Source organism: Hyperolius riggenbachi, chromosome 11 (assembly GCF_040937935.1).
Source record: "Hyperolius riggenbachi isolate aHypRig1 chromosome 11, aHypRig1.pri, whole genome shotgun sequence".
NCBI classification, from domain to species: domain Eukaryota; kingdom Metazoa; phylum Chordata; class Amphibia; order Anura; family Hyperoliidae; genus Hyperolius; species Hyperolius riggenbachi.
In genome coordinates, this window is record NC_090656.1 from 3536755 (window position 1) to 3560620 (window position 23866).

Sequence of the window (23866 nt, forward strand, 5' to 3'; positions counted from 1 at the left end):
TAGAAGGAGGGGGAAATAAAGGGATGAGGAGGAATATATTATAGATAAAAGACCCCCCAGCATGCAAGTGTTTTGCCAGCCGATGGCAATGGCACTTAAAGGGCCAGTGCTCCTAAGGTATAACTCCAAACCATAACAGCAGAAAAAGTTCTCCACTAGTTACTCCTCTGTGGCTGTGGAACAATGTACTATAAGCGAAAAACTGTCAGATAATTCATCAGTATGAATTTTGAATCCAGACATATCCGGCAAGCCAGGATTTTTAGTTCCCTGGGGAAAGCCTTAAGTGTATATTCTTCAGAGTGGTGATTTGAGATCAAAAACAATGGCTATATTTGCCAGTTCTATTCCTGTCATTGGGTAATATGTCTAGTTTTAGAGCTGAGGCTACACTAAAAAAAACCTTGTACACACTTTAGATGGAACTCCACCAAGGCAGCAGTAACTGTGCATGTGTATACACCTTTATTCTGATCGCTGTCTAGGATACAGGCCTGGCTCTCTGATAACTGATAGGTTTCCTCAGAACCCTGTGAAGGTGCCGGTGAATGTTGCTGGGCAGGTCCTCGAAGCTTGCTAGGTGTGGCATTTTGCTAGGTGATCTGGTTTCCGCTTTCTGCTCAAAGCTTCCTGCTATTTCCTGTAAAAGATATTCTGCTAAAATGTGCATGTTGTGGAACAATTCAGTATTTTAGTTGCGTGTTTCCTTTCAAGTTTCTGTGTGAGATATCCCTGTTCTAGCTATCATCACACGTGGTGATGGTGGAGCAGGATGAAGGTGAAAGGGGGTGATGACAGGGCAGAATTAGGGGGGACATGATGACATTAAACAGGGTTTATGGGTAGAGGGTGAGGTAGGGTATGGGGGGGCCTGGTGTGATGGTGGTGCAGGATTAGGGGGTAGTTAGTGATGGAAGGATCTAGGGTCTAGTGGACACTTAGTGACCGATGGGCAGAACATAGGTGGTAGTTGGTGATGATGGAGCTAGCTATAGAAGCAGATAGGGGGCAGGTTACAGGGCTAGCTAGTGAAGGGTGGGGAGGGTTGAGTAGTTTGTATGGCATAGATTGTGAGGAGATTGTTGAAGTAGTCATGATGGACCAGGCATGGGTAGTGGTGGTGGAGCAGATGTCTGGGATAGGTAGTGATAGTTGGGCAGATTGTATCTAGTAGATGGTGATGGTGTAGCAGGTTGTAGACGTAGTCATGGTGGAGCAGGCATGAGTAGTGGTGGTGGAGCAGGATGTCGGGGATAGGTAGTGATAGTTGGGCAGATTGTATCTAGTACATGGTGATGGTGTAGCAGGTTGTAGTAGTAGTCATGGTGGGGCAGGCATGACTAGTGGTGGTGGAGCAGATGTCGGGGATAAGTAGTGATGATTGGGCAGGTTGTTTGGGGTAGATGGTAATGGTGTAGCAGGTTGTATGGTGTAGATCGGGAGAAGATTGTTGAAGTAGTCATGATGGAGCAGGTGTGGGTAGTGATGGTAGAGCAGGAGGTCGGGGATAGATGGTGATGGTGTAGCAGGTTGTAGAAGTAGTCATTGTGTAGTAGACATTAGTAGTGGTGGTGGAGCCGGATATCGGGGGTAAGTAGTGATGGTTGGGCAGGTTGGTTGGGTAGACGGTGATGATGTAGCAGGTTGTAGAAGTAGTCATTCTGTAGTAGGCATCAGTACTAGTGGTGGAGCAGGATATCAGGGGTAAGTAGTGATGGTTGGGCAGATTGTTTGGAGTAGATGGTGATGGTGTAGCACGTTGTAGAAGTAGTCATTCTGTAGTAGGCATCAGTACTAGCGGTAAAGCAGGATATCAGGGATAGGTAGTGGTGGTTGAGCAGATTGTATGGAGTAGATGGTGATGGTATAGCAGGTTGTAGAAGTAGTCATGGTGTAGTAGGCATGTGTAGTGGTGGTAGAGCAGGATGTCGAAGATAGGTAGTACTGGTTAAGCACAGGTTGTATGGGGTAGATTGTGAATGTGTAGCAGGTTGTAGGACATACTGTAAGTAGTCATGATGGAGCAGGCATGAGTTGAGGTAGTGGAGCAGGATGTCAGGGATAGGTAGTGGTAGTAGTTGGACAGGTTGGTTGGGTAATTGGTGATGGTGTAGTGGGTTGTAGGGCATAAGCAGTCATGATGGAACAGGCATGAGTAGTGGTGAAAGAGCATGTTGTTGTGGATAGGCAGTGATGGCAAGATGCAGGTTACAATGGTGGGCTGGTTACAGGGGATTTGGTGGTAGGAGGTAATAAGCGGTAGGGTATGTCTGACTCACACAGGTCAATGTATATCATATAATTAGATTGTGTTACAATGTATTTGGCAGATGTTGGTGTCTCTCCGGTGTCTCCACCACACAGTCCTACTCCAACCCCTGTAACGGCTCCTACACCTGTCCCTGCTGAACCAACACCACCTCCCACTATTTCAGAGGCTGAGGTGGCAGCGCCAGACAAAGGGTATGTACGGTTCTGCTAAGTATTCCTTTACCTCTCAGTACCATGTGTGTATCTAATGTAAATAGGCTAATTCATCTAACTAAACTTTCACTGAACTTCAGTTGAGTTTGACTTGTTTCCATGAGATGCACCATGACCTGAATATCCTTGATAGACATTTGTATGTATGCATAATATGCCACCGATCACCATAGCAACCACATCTTCCTCGCACCTGCAGGTCTGGCAGTGGGGTCCTGAACTGGTTGATGCAGGGTCTTGGAAAAGTCGTGCCGCTGCCGGAAACCCCTCAGACAGTCGCTAAGAAAGCAGAGGTGAGTGTTGGGGGTCTCTGGTGGAATTGGGTGGGAAGGTGGAGGTTACAGTGATGTGGGTTAAATACTCACCTGTCTTGACGTCTTCGGGTAACAGGTGAAGCTCCGCCCCCTTCCTCGGCCATGCAGTCAGGGCCATGTTTCCAAAGACTGCTAAAGCTCTTTAGTAACCTCTACCTGTATCGCCACAGCCACTGCCTGTTCGGCAATTAGGCAGCCTCTGCTGAGCTGGGGGTGGGCCGCTGTGACACAGATGGGCGTGGCCAGAGCTTCAGAGGGCAATTTGAAAAAAAAATTGCTCGTCCCAACTCAGAGGGGAGGCGGTGCGATGACTCACCATCCACCATCATTAAAGGGAACCAGAGACATTGGGGGGAAGCTTTTATACATACCTGGGGCTTCCTCCAGCCCCATACGCACGGATCGCTCCCACGCAGCCGTCCTCGGCTGCCTGGATCCGCCGGTACCGGGTCCCGTCATTGCAGCGAGTCGGCCGGCAGACGCGGCCAAATGTCCGCATCACACAAGGCTCCCTCCATATACATACGCATGAGGCTGCCTACTGCACAACCCGGTACCGCCGATACAGGAAGCAGAGGATGGCGGCGTGGGAGCGATCCGGGCTTATGGGGCTGGAAGAAGCCCCAGGTATGTAAAAAAGCTTCTTCTATTTTTTCTTAACGTTCCTCTCTGGTTCCCTTTAAGACAGAGCCTGTCAATTATAGCTTAGGTGCTCTTTAACGTGAACCTGAGGTGAAAATAAACTGGTGAGATAAACAATTGTATTTATCCTCCTACTCTTAAAAATGACTTTTCTTTTTTAGATATCCCATGGTTTTATTTTATATTTAAAGAGACACTGAAGCGAAAAAAAAATGATGATATTATGATTTGTATGTGTAGTACAGCTAAGAAAAAAAACATTAAGATCAGATACATCAGTGTAATTGTTTCCAGTACAGGAAGAGTTAAGAAACTCCAGTTGTTATCTCTATGCAAAAAAGCTATTAAGCTCTCCGACTAAGTTAGTCGTGGAGAGGGCTGTTATCTGACTTTTATTATCTCAACTGTAATTGAACTGTTTACTTTTCCTCTAGCAGAGGAGAGTTTATTACTTCACAGACTGCTCTGAAAGACTCATTTTGAATGCTGAGTGTTGTGTAATCTGGACATATTATAGAGTGATGCAATGTTAGAAAAAACACTATATACCTGAAAATAAAAATATGAGAATATTTTCTTTGCTGCTAATCTTCTAGTAATTATTCATAGTACACAACCAATTCATTATATCATATATTTTTTTTCGCTTCAGTGTCTCTTTAAAGGGAACCAGAGACGAAGCAACCTTGTGTATTTTACCATATATATCAGTAAGAACATTAGAGAAAACGCTTACCATGCTTTCTGTTTCATCCTCACTGCTAAAAGTGTCTGTTATCAGCTGTGATAAGAATCCCGAACTGAGCATTCAGTCTGGCTTTGCAGGGAATAATTATAGCTGAGTCATTATAGCAGAGCCACAAGGGGGCAGGCTTGGGCTTGAAAAGACATCAGAGAAGACAGACTCAGCTATAATCTTTCCGTAGCAAAGCTAGACTGAGTGCTCAGTCAGGGATTCTTATTAGAGGTGATAACAGTCAGATTAAACAGAGAACAATGAAACAAAGAGCAGATTAGGTGTTTACTGTCATGTTCCCACTTATTTATAAGGTAAAATACAAGAGGGTGCTTCATCTCTGGTTCTCTTTAAATATTTACAGATTAGATTGAATGTTGTGTCTCTGCTCAGTGGCAGCCTATTAAGTGCCCCTAAGTGAAAATACATGAACTATTGACATTTTTTCTATCTCCATCTGCTCCCAGAAGTAGTATTCTGCCAGGAAAACGTTTATGGCTGTCATTTGCTTATCATTGATGTTTACTATATTCCCGACAAGACAGAAGCACTTCCATGCCTAGAACTTAACTCTTTCAGGCAACAAAATAAAACCAGTAAAACACCCTGGCTATTAATGTTTTGCACTATGCATACACATGTTTATCTCATCCTGTCACATGTTGCCTCACATAAACGTTAAGGAAACATTTTATTTTAGACACTAATATGCCCATATTCTATTATCTTTTTCTCCTGAGTTATCAACTAAGAGAGAATTTTCATCTTGTCTTTAAAATAACTGTTCAGCATTTTACAGCCGACCGTGGCTCGCAAGCTAAATGTAAACACGCGGGGAAGAAATCCCCACTGTTTACATCATACGGCAAGGAGATCGGCGATCCCCGGCCTCTGATTGGCCGGGGATCGCCGGCATCTGATAGGCTGAAGCCTATCCTAGACGGCGCAGGACTGACATCCGTCCTGCGCAGCCCATAGCCTGCGGGAGAAGCAGGTAAGGGCAGAGAGGGCGGAAATAGCTGTGGAGGGGGGCTTTGAGGAGCCCCCCCCCCCCGCTACGCAGAAATAGCCGGCGGCGATCAGACCCCCCCAGCAGGACATCCCAGAGGCGTATCTAGAGGGGCGCAGGCATGGCTCGTGCCATGGGCGCCACAGCACCAAGGGAGCCATGCTTGCCCGTGAGCTGCTGGCCACCTTGCCTCCCCATCACTCAGACCTCATATCAGATTAATTCTGTTATCTGGGAACCATGGCTACTTAACTTATGTGTGTAGGGTGCACTTGGCTAAGTGTTAGAAAATAAGATAGAGCGGGAATAAGAAGAGATAGTTTCAAATAAATAACTTCAGCAATATACCAAGCCAAAAAACTCAGGCCACAATAACACATGCATGCGAGAAAGGATGCTGTTTTTAGAGGGGAAGAGGGCTCTGATGGGGGGGAGGGGCACAATTTCAGTGTTTGCCACAGGCTCTATTTTACCCAGATACGCCCCTGGGACATCCCCCTAGTGGGGAAAAAAGGGGGGAAGTCTGGTCGCCCTGCCACATTCCTGATCGGTGCTGCGGGCTTGAGAGCCCACGCAGCACCGATCATAGCAAAATCCCCTGGTCCTTAAAGAGAAACTCCCACCAAAAATTGAACTTTATCTTAATCAATAGCTGATACCCCCTTTTACATGAGAAATCTATTCCTTTTCACAAACAGACCATCAGGGGGCGCTGTATGACTGATATTGTGGTGAAACCCCTCCCACAAGAAGCCCCTCCCAAAAGAAAAGTTCGAACTTTTGGCAGTTTCCTGTCTGTGAACCTTGTTGCATTGTGGGAAATAGCGGTTTACAGCTGTTTCCAACTGCCAAAAACCATGCAGCAGCTACATCACCTGCCAACAGTAAAATGTTCACTGGAGTTCCTCTTTAAGTCATTTTAGGACAAGGGCCCACATGCAATTCACTTTTTCTCTCAGGAGATAATTTTTCATCTTCTATTTAGAATAACTTTTCAGCACTTTGCAATTGGAAAAGTACCAAAAAGTAGGCGGGAAAGTACTATCAAGACTATTTTAAGTATTTTCTTTTTTGCTGGTGATTTTAAAGGCATTTTATTGCCAAATTTTAAAATATCACCTGGGAGAAATGGTGAATTACATTTGGGCCACTGACCCTTATTTAATTAACTTTATCTCCTGATTTCTCTCCTAGGAGATATTTTTTAATCTTCTTTTTAAAATAACTTTTAAGCATTTGAATTTAAAATGATTCTTTGTATTTTCTTGCCTGATTTTCTTTACTGATAGTAAACTAGGAGCAGTGTGTTCTGATACCTCGGCCACAGAGTGTTTCACAAGCCTAGGCAAACAGGCCCGAAGGTGAGATTTAATGTGATACCCCGCCAGGCTCATAGTTTATCCAGAACAGGTGTTATGCATTACCCCTCCTTCTGCATGCCAGCGATTTGTGGCTCCCGGCGTAGCCAAAGGCCAGATCCATGTCTTCCAGGTTCATACTGGCAGGAGTGCACATCTATATAGCCATCACAGGGCCTGGATCTGTGCATTCAGCTATTTAGGCATTGTTCCAGCCCCTGGGGGGCGTGGCTTAGTGATATCATGGCTGTAATTTGTATACAGCCAGAAGGCCCGGAAGTGATGCGTGTGGAAGCAGTGCCTGGACTTGGGCTAAGGTATTATTATTATTATTGTATTTATAAAGTGCCAACATATTACGCAGCGCTGGACAATAAATAGGGATACATACATTGTAACAAGGGGTCACAGACAGAGTGGTAGCAAACGGTTATACAACATAGCACAAGGTTATGCATACAATCAGGGTATAAAATGCGGTTTACAGAGACCCGGCAAAATAAGTCCGAGTTAGTCCATGAGAATGGTGTAATTTCTGGGGTAGTAAAAGTAAGAAGGACACACTAAGGGAGGGGGGAGTCCCTGCCAAAGGCTTACAATCTCAAGGGTGGGGGAAGGACACATAAGGTAGGACTGTGGAAAAAGTGGTTGACAGAGAGTTAGAGTGTGGTAGATGTGGGGTAGGCTGTTTTAAAGAAATGTGTCTTGAGGGCTTGCTTGAAGGTGTTGAAGGAAGGAGCGAGTCTGAGGTAAGAAAGGTGGTGGTGGTGGGGGGGGTCCATAGGGTGGGGGCAGCTCGTGAGAAGTCTTGTAGGTGTGCATGGGATTGAGAAATGCATGGGAAGGTCAGGCGGAGATCATTGGAAGCCCGGAGGGGGAGGGCAGGTATATATCTGTTGGCGAGCTCAGACATGTAGGTTGGGCAGGTCTTGTGCACAGATTTGTAGGCGGAGATCATTGGAGGGCCGGAGGGGGTGGGCAGGTATATATCTGTTGACGAGCTCAGACATGTAGGTTGGGCAGGTCTTGTGCACAGATTTGTAGGCGGAGATCATTGGAGGACTGGAGGGGGAGGGCAGGTATATATCTGTTGACGAGCTCAGACATGTAGGTTGGGCAGGTCTTGTGCACAGATTTGTAGGTGGAGATCATTGGAGGACCGGAGGGGGAGGGCAGGTATATATCTGTTGACGAGCTCAGACATGTAGGTTGGGCAGGTCTTGTGCACAGATTTGTAGGCGGACATCATTGGAGGACCGGAGGGGGTGGGCAGGTATATATCTGTTGACGAGCTCAGACATGTAGGTTGGGCAGGTCTTGTGCACAGATTTGTAGGCGGAGATCATTGGAGGACCGGAGGGGGCGGGCAGGTATATATCTGTTGACGAGCTCAGAAATGTAGGTTGGGCAGGTCTTGTGCACAGATTTGTAGGCGGAGATCATTGGAGGACTGGAGGGGGAGGGCAGGTATATATCTGTTGACGAGCTCAGACATGTAGGTTGGGCAGGTCTTGTGCACAGATTTATAGGTAAGGCACAGAATCTTAAAACTGATCCTGAAGGAGATAGGGAGCCAGTGTAGGGCTTCGTACAAATGGCTTTATACATTGCCGGTGGATGAAGGTACAGGAAATGCATATCACCTGTCCTGGATAAACCATAGGGTGCCAAATCACCCCTTTTATTACTGACACGTTTAATGTATGCATGTTCTGGAGTTACACCTAATCAGTGCTTTAACTGCACAAGCCACGAGACCTCACCTGTATAATTCATGTGTCAGTAATTAAATGAAACCTGCGAGATCAGTAAAGACAAAAGTCAGATCCTCCCGAGGCTCCCCACGTTCCGCTGACCACCGCTTCTCATCGGGACCCTCTGAAGGCTTGTGGCCGTGCTCCCATACGGGCGTGGCTGCGCTCCCATACGGGCGTGGCTGCGCTCCCATACGGGCGTGGCTGCGCTCCCATACGGGTGTGGCCATGCATACGGGCGTGGCTGCGCTCCCATACGGGTGTGGCTGCGCTCCCATACGGGTGTGGCCATGCTCCCATACGGGCGTGGCCGTTCTCCAATACGGGCGTAGCAGTAGGAGAACAGAGGCGCCAGCAGGATAAAAGTGGATAAAAACTTTAAAATTTGCTGGGAGGAAGTGGTGGACTTACCTCCATAAAGCAGACACGAAAGACTGTCTGAATAGTAGTCACATTTATTAATTAGTACCCCAAAACAGTGCAATGCGTTTCGCAGGCCCAGCCCGCTTCATCAGGCAATAAAAATGGGGACAAGACAGAATTTCAGCAATAGCAGGTGTAGCGCCTCAGTCTGAGGCGCTACACCTGCTATTGCTGAAATTCTGTCTTGTCCCCATTTTTATTGCCTGATGAAGCGGGCTGGGCCTGCGAAACGCATTGCACTGTTTTGGGGTACTAATTAATAAATGTGACTACTATTCAGACAGTCTTTCGTGTCTGCTTTATGGAGGTAAGTCCACCACTTCCTCCCAGCAAATTTTAAAGTTTTTATCCACTTTTATCCTGCTGGCGCCTCTGTTCTCCTACTGCTATACCGTGTCCACCCCTGGTGGAGGGGTGATCTACCCCCTTTCGCATCTACAGAGAGCGACTTCTTATCCCTGAGTGAGGACAGGTCTAATCTCCTCACCTGCCTATACAGTGGTTGCCTGTGTGGTAACCCATGTTTGTGAGTATAATTTTCTCACGATAACCTTTACTTCATTTATGCTTAACATACTACACTATATTGGGCTCTCGGTTTCTCTACTCTTTATCCCATACGGGCGTGGCTGTGCTCCCATATGGGCGTGGCCGTGCTCCCATACGGGCGTGCCGTGCTCCCATACGGGCGTGGCCGCGCTCCCATATGGGCGTGGCTGTCCTCCCATACGAGCGTGGCCACGCTCCCATACGGCGTGTCCGCGCTCCCATACGGGCGTGGCCGTGCTCCCATACGGGCGTGGCCGTACTGCGCAGGACGGTAGCATGGAGAAACTCAGGCTCATCTTACAAAGCCAAGCCTGACTGGCTCCCTGCTACAGTGCAGGTGCGTGATACCTGCACAACGCTCCGTCCACAAGCCCTTGTCAGTGATGTTCAGGGTCCCGGTGCTGGAGCGGCAAGGTGGAGGGCGATTATCCAGAGGCCTCCCTCTACTGAGGTAAATATCTGAATTGGGCAATTATGTTTCTCTACAGGTAAGGTGGCCACACACCATGCAATTTTTAAAATATCTGTTCAATTTAATAATTGCAATCAATTTTTTCTGACTGATTGTAACATTTCAAAAACATGACCAATGTATCACAATAAAAATGATTGGAAACTGAGAAAATTGCTAAGGTGTGCCTATTAATACATTGACAATCTAACACACACCATACAATCTTTAGAAAAATTGAAGAAAAATTTCCAGCATTGCAAAAAAAAAAGGGAATTCCGATCGGATTTTTCAGTCGAATGAAAAAAAAGCTTTAAATTTTTTTTCAGGAGAGCCGATCACATTTATCGAATTGTAGTAAAGTCAGATCATTTTATTGTATCGTGTGTGGCAATCTTTAAAGGAATGAGTTGGCAATACGGCGGAGGGGGATTGGGGTCCAGAGGGCGGAGTCCGGTGAGCTTTCTCTACTATGTTTAGTATTAAACTCTGTACCTTTTTCCCTTTACTGCTAGGAGGAAAAGCCAAAAGAAGAGGAGCCGCCTCCCTCTCCCCCAGGTGAGTCCGCCTCCCTCTCCCCAGGTGACTCCCACGCCCTCTTCCCAGGTGAGTCCGCCTCCCTCTCCCCAGGTGAGTCCGCCTTCCTCTCCTCTCTCTCCCCCAGGTGAGTCCGCCTTCCTCTCCCCAGGTGAGTCCGCCCCCCCCTTTCCCCCTCTCCCCCAAGTGAGTCCACCTCACTTTCCCCCAGGTGAGTCTGCCTCCCTCCCCCCAGGTGAGTCCGCCTCCCTCTCCCCAGGTGAGTCCGCCTCCCTCTCCCCAGGTGAGTCCGCCTCCCTCTCCCCAGGTGAGTCTGCCTCCCTCTTCCCCCAGGTGAGTCCGCCTCCCTCTTCCCCCAGGTGAGTCCGCCTCCCTCTTCCCCCAGGTGAGTCCGCCTCCCTCTCCCCCAGGTGAGTCCGCCTCCCTCTCCCCAGGTGAGTCCGCCTCCCTCTCTCCAGGAGAGTCCGCCTCCCTCTCTCCAGGTGAGTCCACCTCCCTCTCCCCAGGTGAGTCCGCCTCCCTCTTCCCCAAGTGAGTCCGCCTCCCTCTTCCCCAGGTGAGTCCGCCTTCCTCTTCCCAGGTGAGTCCGCCTCCCTCTCCCCCAGGTGAGTCCACCTCCCTCTCCTCCAGGTGAGTCCGCCCTGAGCTGACCGCGACGTGGTTATTAGCTTTACAAGTCAATAATAATGAAAATCTTTGTGTATTCACAGCGGTCAGAAAAGACTCTAAAGCAAGGTGAGTACTGCGCTGCCCCCGCCAGGTATAGAATAGGCATTGCTGCTCACAGAGGCTGAGCAGTATTCTGTATCTTACTTGAATTTTGTGTTTATTCCTGCGGTGTGGCGCAGCAAGGAGAGTATCGGGTAAGTATTAGGCAATCTATAGTACCTGTAGGGTCCAATTGTCACTGTCTGTCCATGTACACAATGATATGATGAGTGCCCCTTCACAGACTCACTCAGAGGGGTTTCATCCCTTGTTTCCAACTCTTCTAAATTGAGGGGAGGTTGTAACAACCCACCAAAAATTGGCAAAAAATAGTTAGTGCCCCCAAAATATAAGTAAGCCACTTTTTTTCTTTTTACCTGGTTTGGGTGCCTTTGCCTAACTGCAGGAACTGTGTAGTGCTAGCAGTATTGTCCCCTGGAGCGCAGCGGGGGCGGGTGTGGCCAAGCAATGCACAGAAGCCCACGACTGGCGGCAACTCACTAGATTACGAGCAGTCATAGCGGCAGAACGGAGTGGCCGATGAGGAAGGCGAGGGAGGCCACAGTGCTCATGGGGCTGGAGGAAGTCCCAGGTAAGCATAGATAAGGGCCAGTGTAACATCTCAGGTACACTGTTAATCGTCATGCTTTTCCTGTATAAATCGTTGGTTGTTACAATAAAAAAATGTCAGTTAAATATATCATATAGGAGACACACACAGTGATATAAATATATCATATAGGAGACACACACAGTGATATTAGAGAAGTGAAATGAAGTTTATTGGACTTACAGAAAGTGCGCAATAATTGTTTATTTAAAATTAGGCAGGTGTATAAATTTGGGCACCACAAAAAATAAATGAAATCAATATTTAGTAGATCCTCCTTTTGCAGAAATTACAGACGCTAAACGCTTCCTGTAGGTTCCAATGAGAGTCTGGATTCTGGTTGAAGGTGTTTTGGACCATTCCTCTTTATAAAACATCTCTAGTTCATTCAGGTTTGATGGCTTCCGAGCATGGACAGCTCTCTCTAACTCACACCACAGATTTTCAATTATATTCAGGTCTGGGGACTGAGATGGCCATTACAGAACGTTGTACTTGTTCCTCTGCATGAATGCCTTAGTGGATTTTGAGCAGTGTTTAGGGTCGTTGTCTTGTTGAAAGATCCAGCCCTGGCGCAGCTTCAGCTTTGTCACTGATTCCTGGACATTGGTCTCCAGAATCTGCTGATACTGAGTGGAATCCATGCATCCCTCAACTTTGACAAGATTCCCAGTCCCTGCACTGGCCACACAGCCCCACAGCATGATGGAACCACCACCATATTTTACTGTAGGTAGCAGGTGTTTCTCTTGGAATGCTGAGTTCTTTTTCCTCCATGCATAATGCCCCTTGTTATGTTCAAATAACTTATCAGTCCACAGCACCTTATTTCAAAATGAAGCTGGCTTGTCCAAATGTGCTTTGCCATACCTCAAGTGGCTCTGTTTGTGCTGTGGGCTTCCTCTGCATCACTCTCGCATACAGCATCTCCTTGTGTAAAGTGCGCTGAATGGTTGAACAATGCACAGTGACTCCATCTGCAGCAAGATGATGTTGTAGGTCTTTGGTGCTGGTCTGTGGGTTGACTCTGTTCTCAGCATTCGTCGCTTCTGTCTGTCCGAAATTTTTCTTGGTCTGCCACTTCAAGCCTTAATTTGAACTGAGCCTGTGGTCTTCCATTTCCTCAATATGTTCCTAACTGTGGAAACAGACAGCTGAAATCTCTGAGACCGCTTTCTGTATCCTTCCCTTAAAGGGACTCCGAGCAGTGCAGAAACTATGGAAAGATGCATATCATTTTAAAGCTCTCTTTCTCCTCTTTCCAATGATATACAAACCGCCGCCCTACGCCTTTTAGTTTTCGCTATTTTCGCGATTGAAATTGCCGCGGCCGCGATTTAAATCGCCAAAATAGAGAAAACTAAAAGGCGTAGGGTGACGATTTGGGTGTCGCCAGAAAGAGGAGAAAGAGAGCTTTAAAATGATATCTATCTTTCCATAGTTACATTGTATTACACAGGGCGACTTTTTCCTAAAGTCAGCAGCTCCATTCTGCTGCATGGAGCTGCTGACACTGGCCTTTTAGTTTTCTCTTGTAATCGCGAAAACTAAAAGGCGTAGGGCGGCGGTTTATATACCATTGGAAAGAGGAGAAAGAGAGCTTTAAAATGATATGCATCTTCCCATACTTTCTGCACTGCTCGGAGTCCCTTTAAACTATGATCGTGAACAATCTTTGTCTTCAGGTAATTTGAGAGTTGTTTTGAGACCCCCATGTTGCTACTCTTCAGAGATATTTAACAGAGGAGGGAAACTTACAATTGACCCCCTTAAATACTCACTCGTGATTGGATTCACCTGTGTATGTAGGTCAGGGGTCACTGGGCTTACCAAGCCAATTTGAGTTCCAATAATTAGCTCTAAAAGTTTTGGAATCAATAAAATGACAACAGTGCCCAAATGTATGCACCTGCCTAATTTTATTTAATCAATTTTTGCGCACTTTCTGTAAATCCAATAAACTTAATTTCACTTCTCAAATATCACTGTGTGTGTCTCCTATATGATATATTTAACTGGCATTTTTTATCGTAACAACCAACGATTTATACAGGAAAAGCACGACGATTAACAAGGTTGCCCAAACTTTCGCATCCCACTGTATGTTTTTATAAAACTAAAAGAAAAAAACAACATAAATACCGGTAGTTACTTTAGGGACAGAACTTTTTTAATATGTATGTCAAGAGGGTATATTACTGTTAATTTTTAAATGATGAGCTTTTTATTAGTGATAGACGCAAAATATAAAAAAGCACCTTTATTTCCAAATAAAATATTGGCGCCATACATTGTGCTAGGGAAATATTTTAAACTTTCCAATAACCGGGACAAATGGGAAAATAAAATGTGTGGCTTTTATGAACAGTAGAACATTTTATTTTAAAACTATAATGGCCAAAAACTGAGAAATAATGATTTTTTCCCAATTTTTTTTCTTATTATTCCCATTAAAATGCATTTAGAATAAAATCATTCTTCACATAATGCACCACCAAGCCTAATCGGAGGTGAAAGAAATATACAGAAAAAGAGGCTTTGCACCCTTATTAGTGTCAGACCTCCCCACCAGCCTGTACCTCTCTCCGTTATACCTTTGGGATTAGTAATGTATGCCTTTTTAATGTTTTTCAAATAAATCAGAAAGTTTTACTTAGGGATGTGCAAGGCCTCTTGTTCTGTATGTCTATTTGGCTGATTGCACTCCCATTGTGTTTTTGATTCAGCCTCCTGTGCATGGTCACACTCTTCTGAGTGAAAGAAATATACGGTAGATCATTTCGTTGTGATTAGTTGTGATTAAGTTATTGGCTAGGGAGAAGCGCTTAAAGGTAAACATTGCTCTGGTCCTAAAGGGGAAAAACACCTCAGTGGTCAAGTGGTTAAATGGCCACTCTAACCAAAATAAGTAATTTCTTATTATTTCATACGGATCCAACATCTTCCATAGAACTGTGCAAAAAATAGTTGAAAATCAAGTTACATGGACAAACAAGGGCAGTATGGACAGAACACGGCTGTACAGCATGCCTCGTACTCTATAGACTGGGCAACCCTTAGCTACAACAGGAGAGAGAGCCCTGGCCATAGTGGGTGGACACAACAGGAAATGGGCCTTAATAAGCTGTATATAGTGTAAGGTCCAGCTGTATACTGTATGCATGGATTACTTAGAATCAATCATGGATCAGTATCTGGCTGAAGAAAACAACTCCAAAAAACAAAAGATTTAAGGTCAGGGCATTATCATCTACAAGGAAAGCTAGGCAGGTGCCGAGGACCTAGTGGGTGTCAAGGGGCAAGGCTGTCACCTTCTTTGACCAAGGGCTGTTACCTTGCTTTGTAGCATTAGGTAGCTAGTGGTGCCCCCACCTGAAGGAGATCTCGTCAGTGGAATGCTGAGAGCTGGGTGAGTAACCTCATTTACACTCTGCTCAGGACTCTGCATAGGGAGGGAGGGAGGCACTTGGGGAGGGTAGTGATCCGCCTTCCATCATCAGGCGCCTGTAGGCACATGCCTACATTGCCTTATGGAAAATCTGGCCCTGGTTGGGAGCTATGACTAAGGTCCTGTCCACACTCGTGCATTTTAAAAAATCACACCAAAAAGCACCTAAAAATCACTATAGCTTAAAGTAGAATGTACCCAGGGCTGGGCAGGGAGGGAGCAGTGTAGGAGGGGGCGCAGTGCTGGGCTAACGAAGAGACTAGAGAGGCTCCAGCCTCAGGGCGCAACTTAGGAGGGGTCACATGGCTGGGCAGAGGCAAGAGAGGCTCCAGCATCAGGGCGCAGTGTAGGAGGGGGCACAGGGCCAAGGCAGAGGCGAGAGAATCTCCAGCCTCAGGGAGCAGTGTAGGAGGGGGGCGCAGGGCCAAGGCAGAGGTGAGAGAGGCTCCAGCCTCAGAGCGCAGTGTAGGAGGGGTCGCAGTGCTGGGCCGAGGCAGAGGCGAGAGAGGCTCCAGCCTCAGGGCGCAGTGTAGGAGGGGTCGCAGGGCGGGGCAGAGGCAGAGGCGAGAGAGGCTCCAGCCTCAGGGCGCAGTGTAGGAGGGGTCGCAGGGCGGGGCAGAGGCAGAGGCGAGAGAGGCTCCAGCCTCAGGGCACAGTGTAGAAGGGGGCGCATTACTCACTCAGCTATAATTCCCCTATTGTGTTTGAAGCAGAGAGAAATAAAAGGGGATACATGGCAGTGACCGCAAGCCAAATAACTAGAGATTAAAGGAATATTGTACGGGGGTGGGGGGGAAAATGAGTTGAACTTACCTGGGGCTTCTAATGGTCCCCCGCAGGCATCCTGTGCCTGCGCAGCCTCTCACCGATGCTCCAGCCCCGTCTCTGGTTTACTTCCAGAATTTGCGAATTTAAAGTCAGAAAACCACTGCGCCTGCGTTGCCGTGTCCTCGCTCTCGCTGATGTCACCAGGAGCGTACTGCGCAAGCACAGACCATACTGGGCCCATGCAGGACGCTCCTGGTGACATCAGCAGGAATCGAGAACACGGCAACGCAGGCGCAGTGATTTTCAGTCTTTAAAGTCTGAAATTCCAGAAGTGAACCGGCGGTGGGGCCGGAGCATCGGTGAGTGGCTGCGCCAACACAGGATGAGGTAAGTTCAACTCATTTTCCCCCGACCCCCTACAGTGTCCCTTTAAGGTGCTGGGGGCCCTGGGGTACCTGTTACTCTAATAGCAATCAGTGTGTGACGACTGGGGGGGGAGGAGGGGGGCGCACTTTGGTGTCTCAGCTTTGGCTGCTGGAGGACCTTGTCCCGACTCTGAATGTACGGACTATACTGAAAAGAATGTCAGGAATTCCGAATGTTCACTTTCCCAAGAAAACCAGAACAAAAGTGATATATATGGCTTTCCTGGGCTCTCAGTATTGGTCTGATGTAATACAAGTATCATTAGACAAGCACTGAAGTAAACCGTGAATAAATGTTTCTCTTGCAGAGTCCTGAGCTGGATCACTCATGGGCTTGAGAAGGTCATCCCTCAGCCTGTCACAGGAAAACAGGTAGGTGGCGGCCATTTTGTCCTATATGCCCAACACATTGTCACTGTCAGAGACAACAACCCCCCCCCCCCTCCTTCTGAGAGACGCCCCTGATAGCAGCGTCACCTCTCTGTGAAGTCACTGTGTCACTGATAACACCTTCTTCTTCCTGACAGGACTCACAGAACGTCACACTAAGCCAAGTGGAGGAAAGTAAGTGTCTGCTACCAACTAATCCTCTTTCCTCCCAGTGCATTGTGGGTGATCAGCAGGGCCTCAGACCTGTAATGAGATTAGGCAGGTACAGCTCAGGCTGAGGAAGGACCAGACGGTGTCTATGTATTAGTGACGGGGGGATGAATTAGTGACGTACACTGTATTTTTACTGAGCTTATCCAGGGACCTCACGTATATTCAGGTTATAGAACCGCAGCACAGTTGTATCTCCGTTCACAGAAACAGCGTAGTGTGGCTTTCCATGTAGCCAGGTGCAAATCCATTTACCTACCATCCTTCTTCTTCTTCTTCTTATTATCATACAAAGAGATCACCGAGAGCCTAATATAGTGTAGTATATGATGGAAATGGGTGAATATTACAGTGTGAGAAAGATATACTCACAAACCAGGTAACCACTGTAAGGGCAGGTGGGGGGATTAGACCTGTCCTTACTCAGGATTAGGAAGTTGCTCTCTGCAGATCGGAAGAAAGGGGGTAAAACACTCCTCCACCAGGGGTGGACACAGTACTTGTAGAGAAGGAACAGAGGCGCCAACAGGATATAATACACTAACATTTTTAAAAATGCTTGGGAGGCAATGTGGACTTTCCTCCTAGATCAGACACAATGACTGTCAATTTCAAAAAGACATAAATTTATTGTATACTTCCAAAAATGCTGCAACACGTTTCGCATAACCTGCTTTATCAGGTAATAAACAGGGGTATAAACAATGTGTAGTCAGTGATGCACCAGGCGCCTCTGCCTCTTATTATTATAAATTGTTTTCATTATACACTATCCTAAAATTTAGATTCAACAATTGCCATAGGAGGGTCCTTCCCACCAACTGTGTCATTTTTTTTTATTTTGAGGGCATGCTTTTGCTTACTTGTCCTTTGGGAGTCACATACATGGGGGAATCATGTTTTAATTATCACCCAGAAGTTATTATGGTATATTGATGACATTTTGTCAGTCATCATTGGTTCCCTAAGTGCAGGATGTTGAGAAAATCGGCTCATTGTATCCTTCCTTACAGATTGTACCAAAAGTGAGATTGAAAAGACTGAGGCTTGTGGTGTGAAAAAGTTCCTGCATTTGAAGGGTAATAGTGTCCGGGAAATTCATGATAAGATGGTGGCAGTTTATGGAAGCAATTGCCCATCTTGTGACACTACTGTGAGGTAATAAAGGAATTTTCAAAGTGGTCACATGTCCCTCACAGATGAGCCAAAACCTGGAAGGTCATCATTGATGGACGATGCGGCCAGCCACAGTGAATAATGTGGAGTGTTTAATCCTGGAAGAGTCAAGACGGACCAACAACCATCCAAATGATCATGACTGAAACTGGCCTGTGGCCTCAGTTATGGTAGTGTGTGGAAAATTATTAAGGATGAACTGCACATGTCTAAGGTGTCTGCACGCTTGGGTACACGTTGGCTAACCCCTTTCCAGAAGAAACAAACATGGCGTGACCTTCTAAGACAGATGTTGGTTACATTACCCCAATTGGTTACATGTCCCTCACAGATGAGCCAAGACCTGGAAGGACCATCATTGACGGATGATGCGGCCACGGGAAAGAAAGTGGAGTGTTTAAATCGGAAAGACAGACAAACAACCATCCAAATGATCATGAATGAAACTGGCCTCAGCTATGGCAGTGTGAACTGCACATGTCTAAGGTCTCTGCACGCTGGGTTCCACGTTGGCTAAACCCTTTCCAGAAACAAACATGGCGTGACCTTTCAAAGACAGATGTTGCTGCAGTTTGGAACAGAATAGCTATTGCCCTTCAAATGCAGTAATTGTATTACGCCTCAGTCTTTTTCATCTAACACGTTTGTCACTTTTTCTGTTATAGAGATAAGTAAGACAATGAGGTGATTTTCTCAACATCACATACTGAGGAACCAATGATGACACTGACAAAACGTAATCAATATACCATAATAACTTTTGGGTAATAACTAAAATGTTACGATACCCTCTTGTATATGTTAAGGCCAAGAACCCGAAGTTTGGCCACTTCGGGTTCTGGCCGGCCAATGCGCGAAGTGGCCGCTGCGCTGCGGACAATGTTAGAAATGGAATGATTCCTCTGACATTAATGTATCTTCTGGCCGCAGCGCAGCGGCCAAACGTAGAACAACTTAGTTCATTTAATGCAATTCAGCCGGCGGCAATGTAACAATTCAAGCTGCCGGCTTTTTCTCTGCCTCTCTCTCCTCCTCTTATGGGCAGCCGGCGGGGGACACGCGTGTCCCCGGGAGTCGTTCGTCGCACCAGGAAAGCAGAGCGGGGAGGCTGCAGACATCGCTTCTGCCAGCACCCGCTCTGCAAGAACGGCAGGATTCCCCTGCCGCGACGAACGACTCCGGGGGGGGGGACACTCGTGTCCCCGCCCGGCTGCCCATAGGAGAGAGCGAGAGAGGCGGGGGGAGAAGGAGAGAGAGAGGCGGGGGGGGGGGGGGGGGGGAAGGAGGAGAGAGAGGCAGAGAAAAAGTCGCCGGCTGAATTGCATTAAATGAACTAAGTTGTTCTACGTTTGGCCGCTACGCTGCGGCCAGAAGATACATTAATGTCAGAGGAATCATTCCATTTCTAACATTGGCCGCAGCGCAGCGGCCACTTCGCACATTGGCCGGCCAGAACCCGAAGTGGCCAAACTTCGGGTTCTGGCCGTAACATATACACTGACCTGTTTATACTTCATTGTACGGCTGACCTATCGCCACACCTCATTCTTGATGGCCATTGTCCTCTCCCCCACTGGTTCCCCCCTCTGTGTTGTTGGTGGTGAATCTGCCTCTTCATTGATTAAAAAGATGTGTAAATTCTCACAGAAACCAATAGCAGCACTGCATAATATGTTGCCGCTTTATAAATACAATAAATAAATAGCAGCCTTCAAAAGCTGAGTATGTCAGTTGATGAAAACCCATGTTTGATTGGCTGCTTTGGGGTCATGCTTGTGGAAAGACTTTGCACCTAACTAAGGGCCTCCTACTGTATATTTCCTCTGGGAACAGACATTGGAACAGCTTAGTGTAGGTTGGTGTAAAGACATAGAGCTTGATGCATCCATGTGTCATTGCCAATTCCTGGAGCTGTTTCCTCACCTGTCAGAGTCAGGCTCGCAGGACAGGTGGTTTCCGGAAATTCCTCCTGATCTTTTCTATGGCGATTCTCAACTATCCAGGCACTAATGGCATTAAAGGACAACTGAAGTGAGAGGTATATGGAGGCTGCCATGTTTATTTCCTTTTTAAGCAATACCAGTTGCCTGGCAGCCCTGCTGATCCTCTGCCTCTAATACTATTAGCCCCTGAACAAGCATGCAGCAGATCAGGTGTTTCTGACATTATTGTCAGATCTGACAAGACTAGCTGCATGCTTGTTTCTGGTGTTATTCAGATCCTACTGCAGAGAAATAGATCAGCAGGGCTGCCAGGCAACTGGTATTGATTAAAAGGAAATAAATATGGCAGCCTCCATATACCTCTCACCTCAAGTTCCCTTTAGGACATAGTTACATATAGTTAGTTTGGTTGAAAAAAGACATCTGTCCATCAAGTCCAAACAGAAAAAAATAAAATAAAAACACCATACTGAAACCTGCACATATCCCAGTTGATCCAGGGGAAGGTGAAAAACCTTACAAGGCCTGGGCCAAATAGCCTTCAAAGGGAACATTTTCTTCCCGACTCCAGATGGCAATTATCACGCTGGTGCGTGACGATATAACAGACACAGATAATATACAATAACAGTAATGCAAGGTCTAGACCAGTCAGTACTTGTGCACAAGTGTTTATCGAGGTACAAAGTCGCAAGGCTAAATCGTAGTTAAATATCAGCAGGGGCAGTAACGGGGATCAGATGTCAGTCGTATTTGCAAGGATCAGACAGTAGCGGAGTCAGGGTCAGGCCGAGTCGGTAATGTAAATCAGATGACAGTCGAACACAGGGCCGGGCCGAGGCATAGGCTGGAGAGGCTCCAGCCTCAGGGCGCAGTGTAGGAGGGGGCGCAGAATTCATTCAGCTGTCATTCCTAATTGTGTTTGAAGCAGAAATAAATAAGAAAAGGGGATACATGGCAGTGACTGCAAGCCAAATAACTAGATATTAAGGTGTTGGGGAGGTTGTGGGCCCTGTGGCCCTCTTAGTCTAATAGCAATCAGTGTGTGATGGCTGGGGTGGGAGGGATGGGGGGGCGCACTTTAACGTCTCAGCCTTGGGTGCTGGAGGACCTTGTCCCGGCTCTGGTCGAACAGAGGGACTAGACAGGAGCAAGGTCAAGACAGGCAAGAGGTCGGTACATAGATAAATATACAATGAGATAATACTTCAATAATATCAGGAGGATATTAAGAATGAATTACAAATTACAGCTATCAATAAAAAACAACAAACGACTGACTAACTGGAGTACATATATATTGTGCAGCTGCACAATATATTAATGTAGCTCAGGAAGCTAGCTAGGCCAGGAACCAGCGAACTGATCAGTATCAAGGCCAGTGAGTGACTGAATTCACTGGCCTTAAGTACAGATCCTGCAACCCCAGAAACCACCCCCAATTAGTGATGTCACCAGTGATCCACAGATTACAGATCTCTGAGAACCCACTGTCTCGGTTTCCACAAGTCTAGCGAGTTTGATCTATTGCCACTAGACACCTCCAGGTCATGGTACTGACACCCTGATGTGCATCCATCTGAAAATGGCACCTGCGAATAATGGCGCACGGTGTTGCCGCTAATCCGTTTGCCGCTTATCGCTATTTAACGTTAAAGCCTTATTGTTATTTAACGTTAAAGCCTTATTGTTATTTACCGTTAACACACAGAACCCTCTCTGTACCTATTCCTAACCCCTAAACCCCCATGGTGGTGCCTAACCCTAACCACCCCCTGGTGGTGCCTAACCCTAACCACCCCCTGGTGGTGCCTAACCCTAACCACCCCCTGGTGGTGCCTAACCCTAACCACCCCCTGGTGGTGCCTAACCTAAGACCCCCCTGGTGGTGCCTAACCCTAAGACCCCCCTGGTGGTGCCTAACCCTAAGACCCCCCTGGTGGTGCCTAACCCTAAGACCCCCCTGGTTGGTGCCTAACCCTAAGACACCCCCCCCCCCTGGTGGTGCCTAACCCTAAGACCCCCTAGTGGTGCCTAACCCTAAGACCCCCCTGGTGGTGCCTAACCTTAAGACCCCCCCAGTGGTGCCTAACCCTAACCTTGACAGTGTTACATTAAATCCATTGCCCGTTTTGCAGTTAAATAACGTCTGCAGTTTGGCTTATGTAGGGCGCTATTGATAAATAACGTTAGTGTGTGCCACTATTGATAAATAACGTTACTGTGTGCCACTATTGATAAATAACGTTAGTGTGTGCCACTATTGATAAATAACGTTAGTGTGTGCCACTATTGATAAATAACGTTAGTGTGTGCCACTATTGATAAATAACGTTAGTGTGTGCCGGTTTTCTTATTTTTTCCCTGTGCGCCATTGTTATGCAGTACTAACGATAAATAGCGATAAGCGTATCTTTTTAATGCGGCGCCATTTTTATGCATAGGCGCTGTGCGCCATTATTCACTGATCCCCCCTGATGCACCACGTTTTGTAGCAGGTAATTCTATGGGATGGAGAATTGCACACTCTATACTAATTGTTCTCTCTTCTCCTTTGTTTCAGAGGGAAGTGGGGTGTAACTGACCCCTGAAACAATGGAAAACAGAAGACTGGAGTCCTCTCCATCGACCATAGAACTTTCTTGGTTCCAGTGTGACCCAGATGGGCAATGGGAAGCATGTGCAAACTAAGGCTCACACTGATGATGTCACTACCAGCTGCCCTCCTACAGAATGCAGATTCAGAATTCTAATCCAGGCTCATAACTCTGACTTGTAGCATTTAGTGCCAAGCCTAAAACCAGAGATCTCTTGTATATAATGCCATTCCTAAATCCTACTAATTAGCAGAAGGACTGATAATGACAAAAATCTATTGCCTATAATGTGTACAGAGAGTGAGAGGTCATTTCATTCAGTTAGAGAAATGCCCCGCAGATATCTTCTGGAACAAGAATCTTATGCAATTACAGTAGTAAGAGGAGTAACAAGAATCGGGTAACAATTACTACCAGAACTATGGAGAAGAATTCAGTGTAACAAGTATCAGCACTGATGAGATTCTAATAAAATATCTATCACAAAGAGAACCTGTTGTGATTCGTACAATGGATGTATAGAGCTGGTTTGTTACAGTTATTATAAATAATCTATGAAGACAATGGGTGCTTCAGTGCATGATCTCAATGTATTATGAGGACGAATCTGTTTCAATTCCTCTGACCCTTTCTCAAGGACAGGAACACTTTGGTAACATTGACTTTGAAAAGTTGAGCAAATAGGTCTTTGTTTCAGCATCTAGCAATAATCTGTGTGTTATTTCATGCATCTGGTACTGTGTCCACTTCCTGTTGTCGTGCTTAAACTTTACTAAAAGTATTAGAGCTGGGAAAAAAAAGTAAATCAAGACATTGCAAATTGTGAAGTTAACAAATAGAAGATAGATCAAGAAATCTGTGTAATTTGATCATAATGTTTGATTTACCGTGAACCTGCCGGTCAACATCTTTACTGCTGGCAAGAAAAAAAAAGAAAGACTGCCATCCCTTATAAAAAAAAATCCAGTAAATATTTGGAGTTATTTCTACTATTCTTTTCTATTACACAGCCTGAATAGGAACTCCACTAAAAACTGCAAAATGCATACAAATTGTCTTTACCTCCAGGTAGTGTTGGGCGAACAGTGTTCGCCACTGTTCGGGTTCTGCAGAACATCACCCTGTTCGGGTGATGTTCGGGTTCGGCCGAACACCTGATGGTGTTCGGCCAAACTGTTCGGCCATATGGCCGAACTAAGAGCGCATGGCCGAACGTTACCCGAACGTTCGGCTAGCGCTGTGATTGGCCGAACGGGTCACGTGTAGTGTTGGGCGAACATCTAGATGTTCGGGTTCGGGCCGAACATGGCCGCGATGTTCGGGTGTTCGACCCG

The 23866-nt window shown here is 46.5% G+C and overlaps 1 protein-coding gene across 8 annotated transcripts in view; it reads left to right on the forward strand.

Moving 5' to 3' along the window:
* CNGB1 (cyclic nucleotide gated channel subunit beta 1) overlaps nucleotides 1-23866 on the forward strand; it is a 166669-nt gene that overhangs the window by 36445 nt on the left and 106358 nt on the right. For 7 of the 8 annotated variants that reach the window (XM_068261140.1, XM_068261144.1, XM_068261142.1 and 4 more), the window contains 7 exons: nucleotides 2331-2463; nucleotides 2684-2777; nucleotides 10236-10278; nucleotides 10968-10992; nucleotides 11106-11120; nucleotides 16525-16588; nucleotides 16744-16780. In XM_068261140.1, coding sequence (XP_068117241.1) covers nucleotides 2331-2463; nucleotides 2684-2777; nucleotides 10236-10278; nucleotides 10968-10992; nucleotides 11106-11120; nucleotides 16525-16588; nucleotides 16744-16780 — 411 coding nt within the window. The remainder of the gene's footprint in view (nucleotides 1-2330; nucleotides 2464-2683; nucleotides 2778-10235; nucleotides 10279-10967; nucleotides 10993-11105; nucleotides 11121-16524; nucleotides 16589-16743; nucleotides 16781-23866) is intronic. The other variant, XM_068261143.1, reaches the window with a different exon arrangement.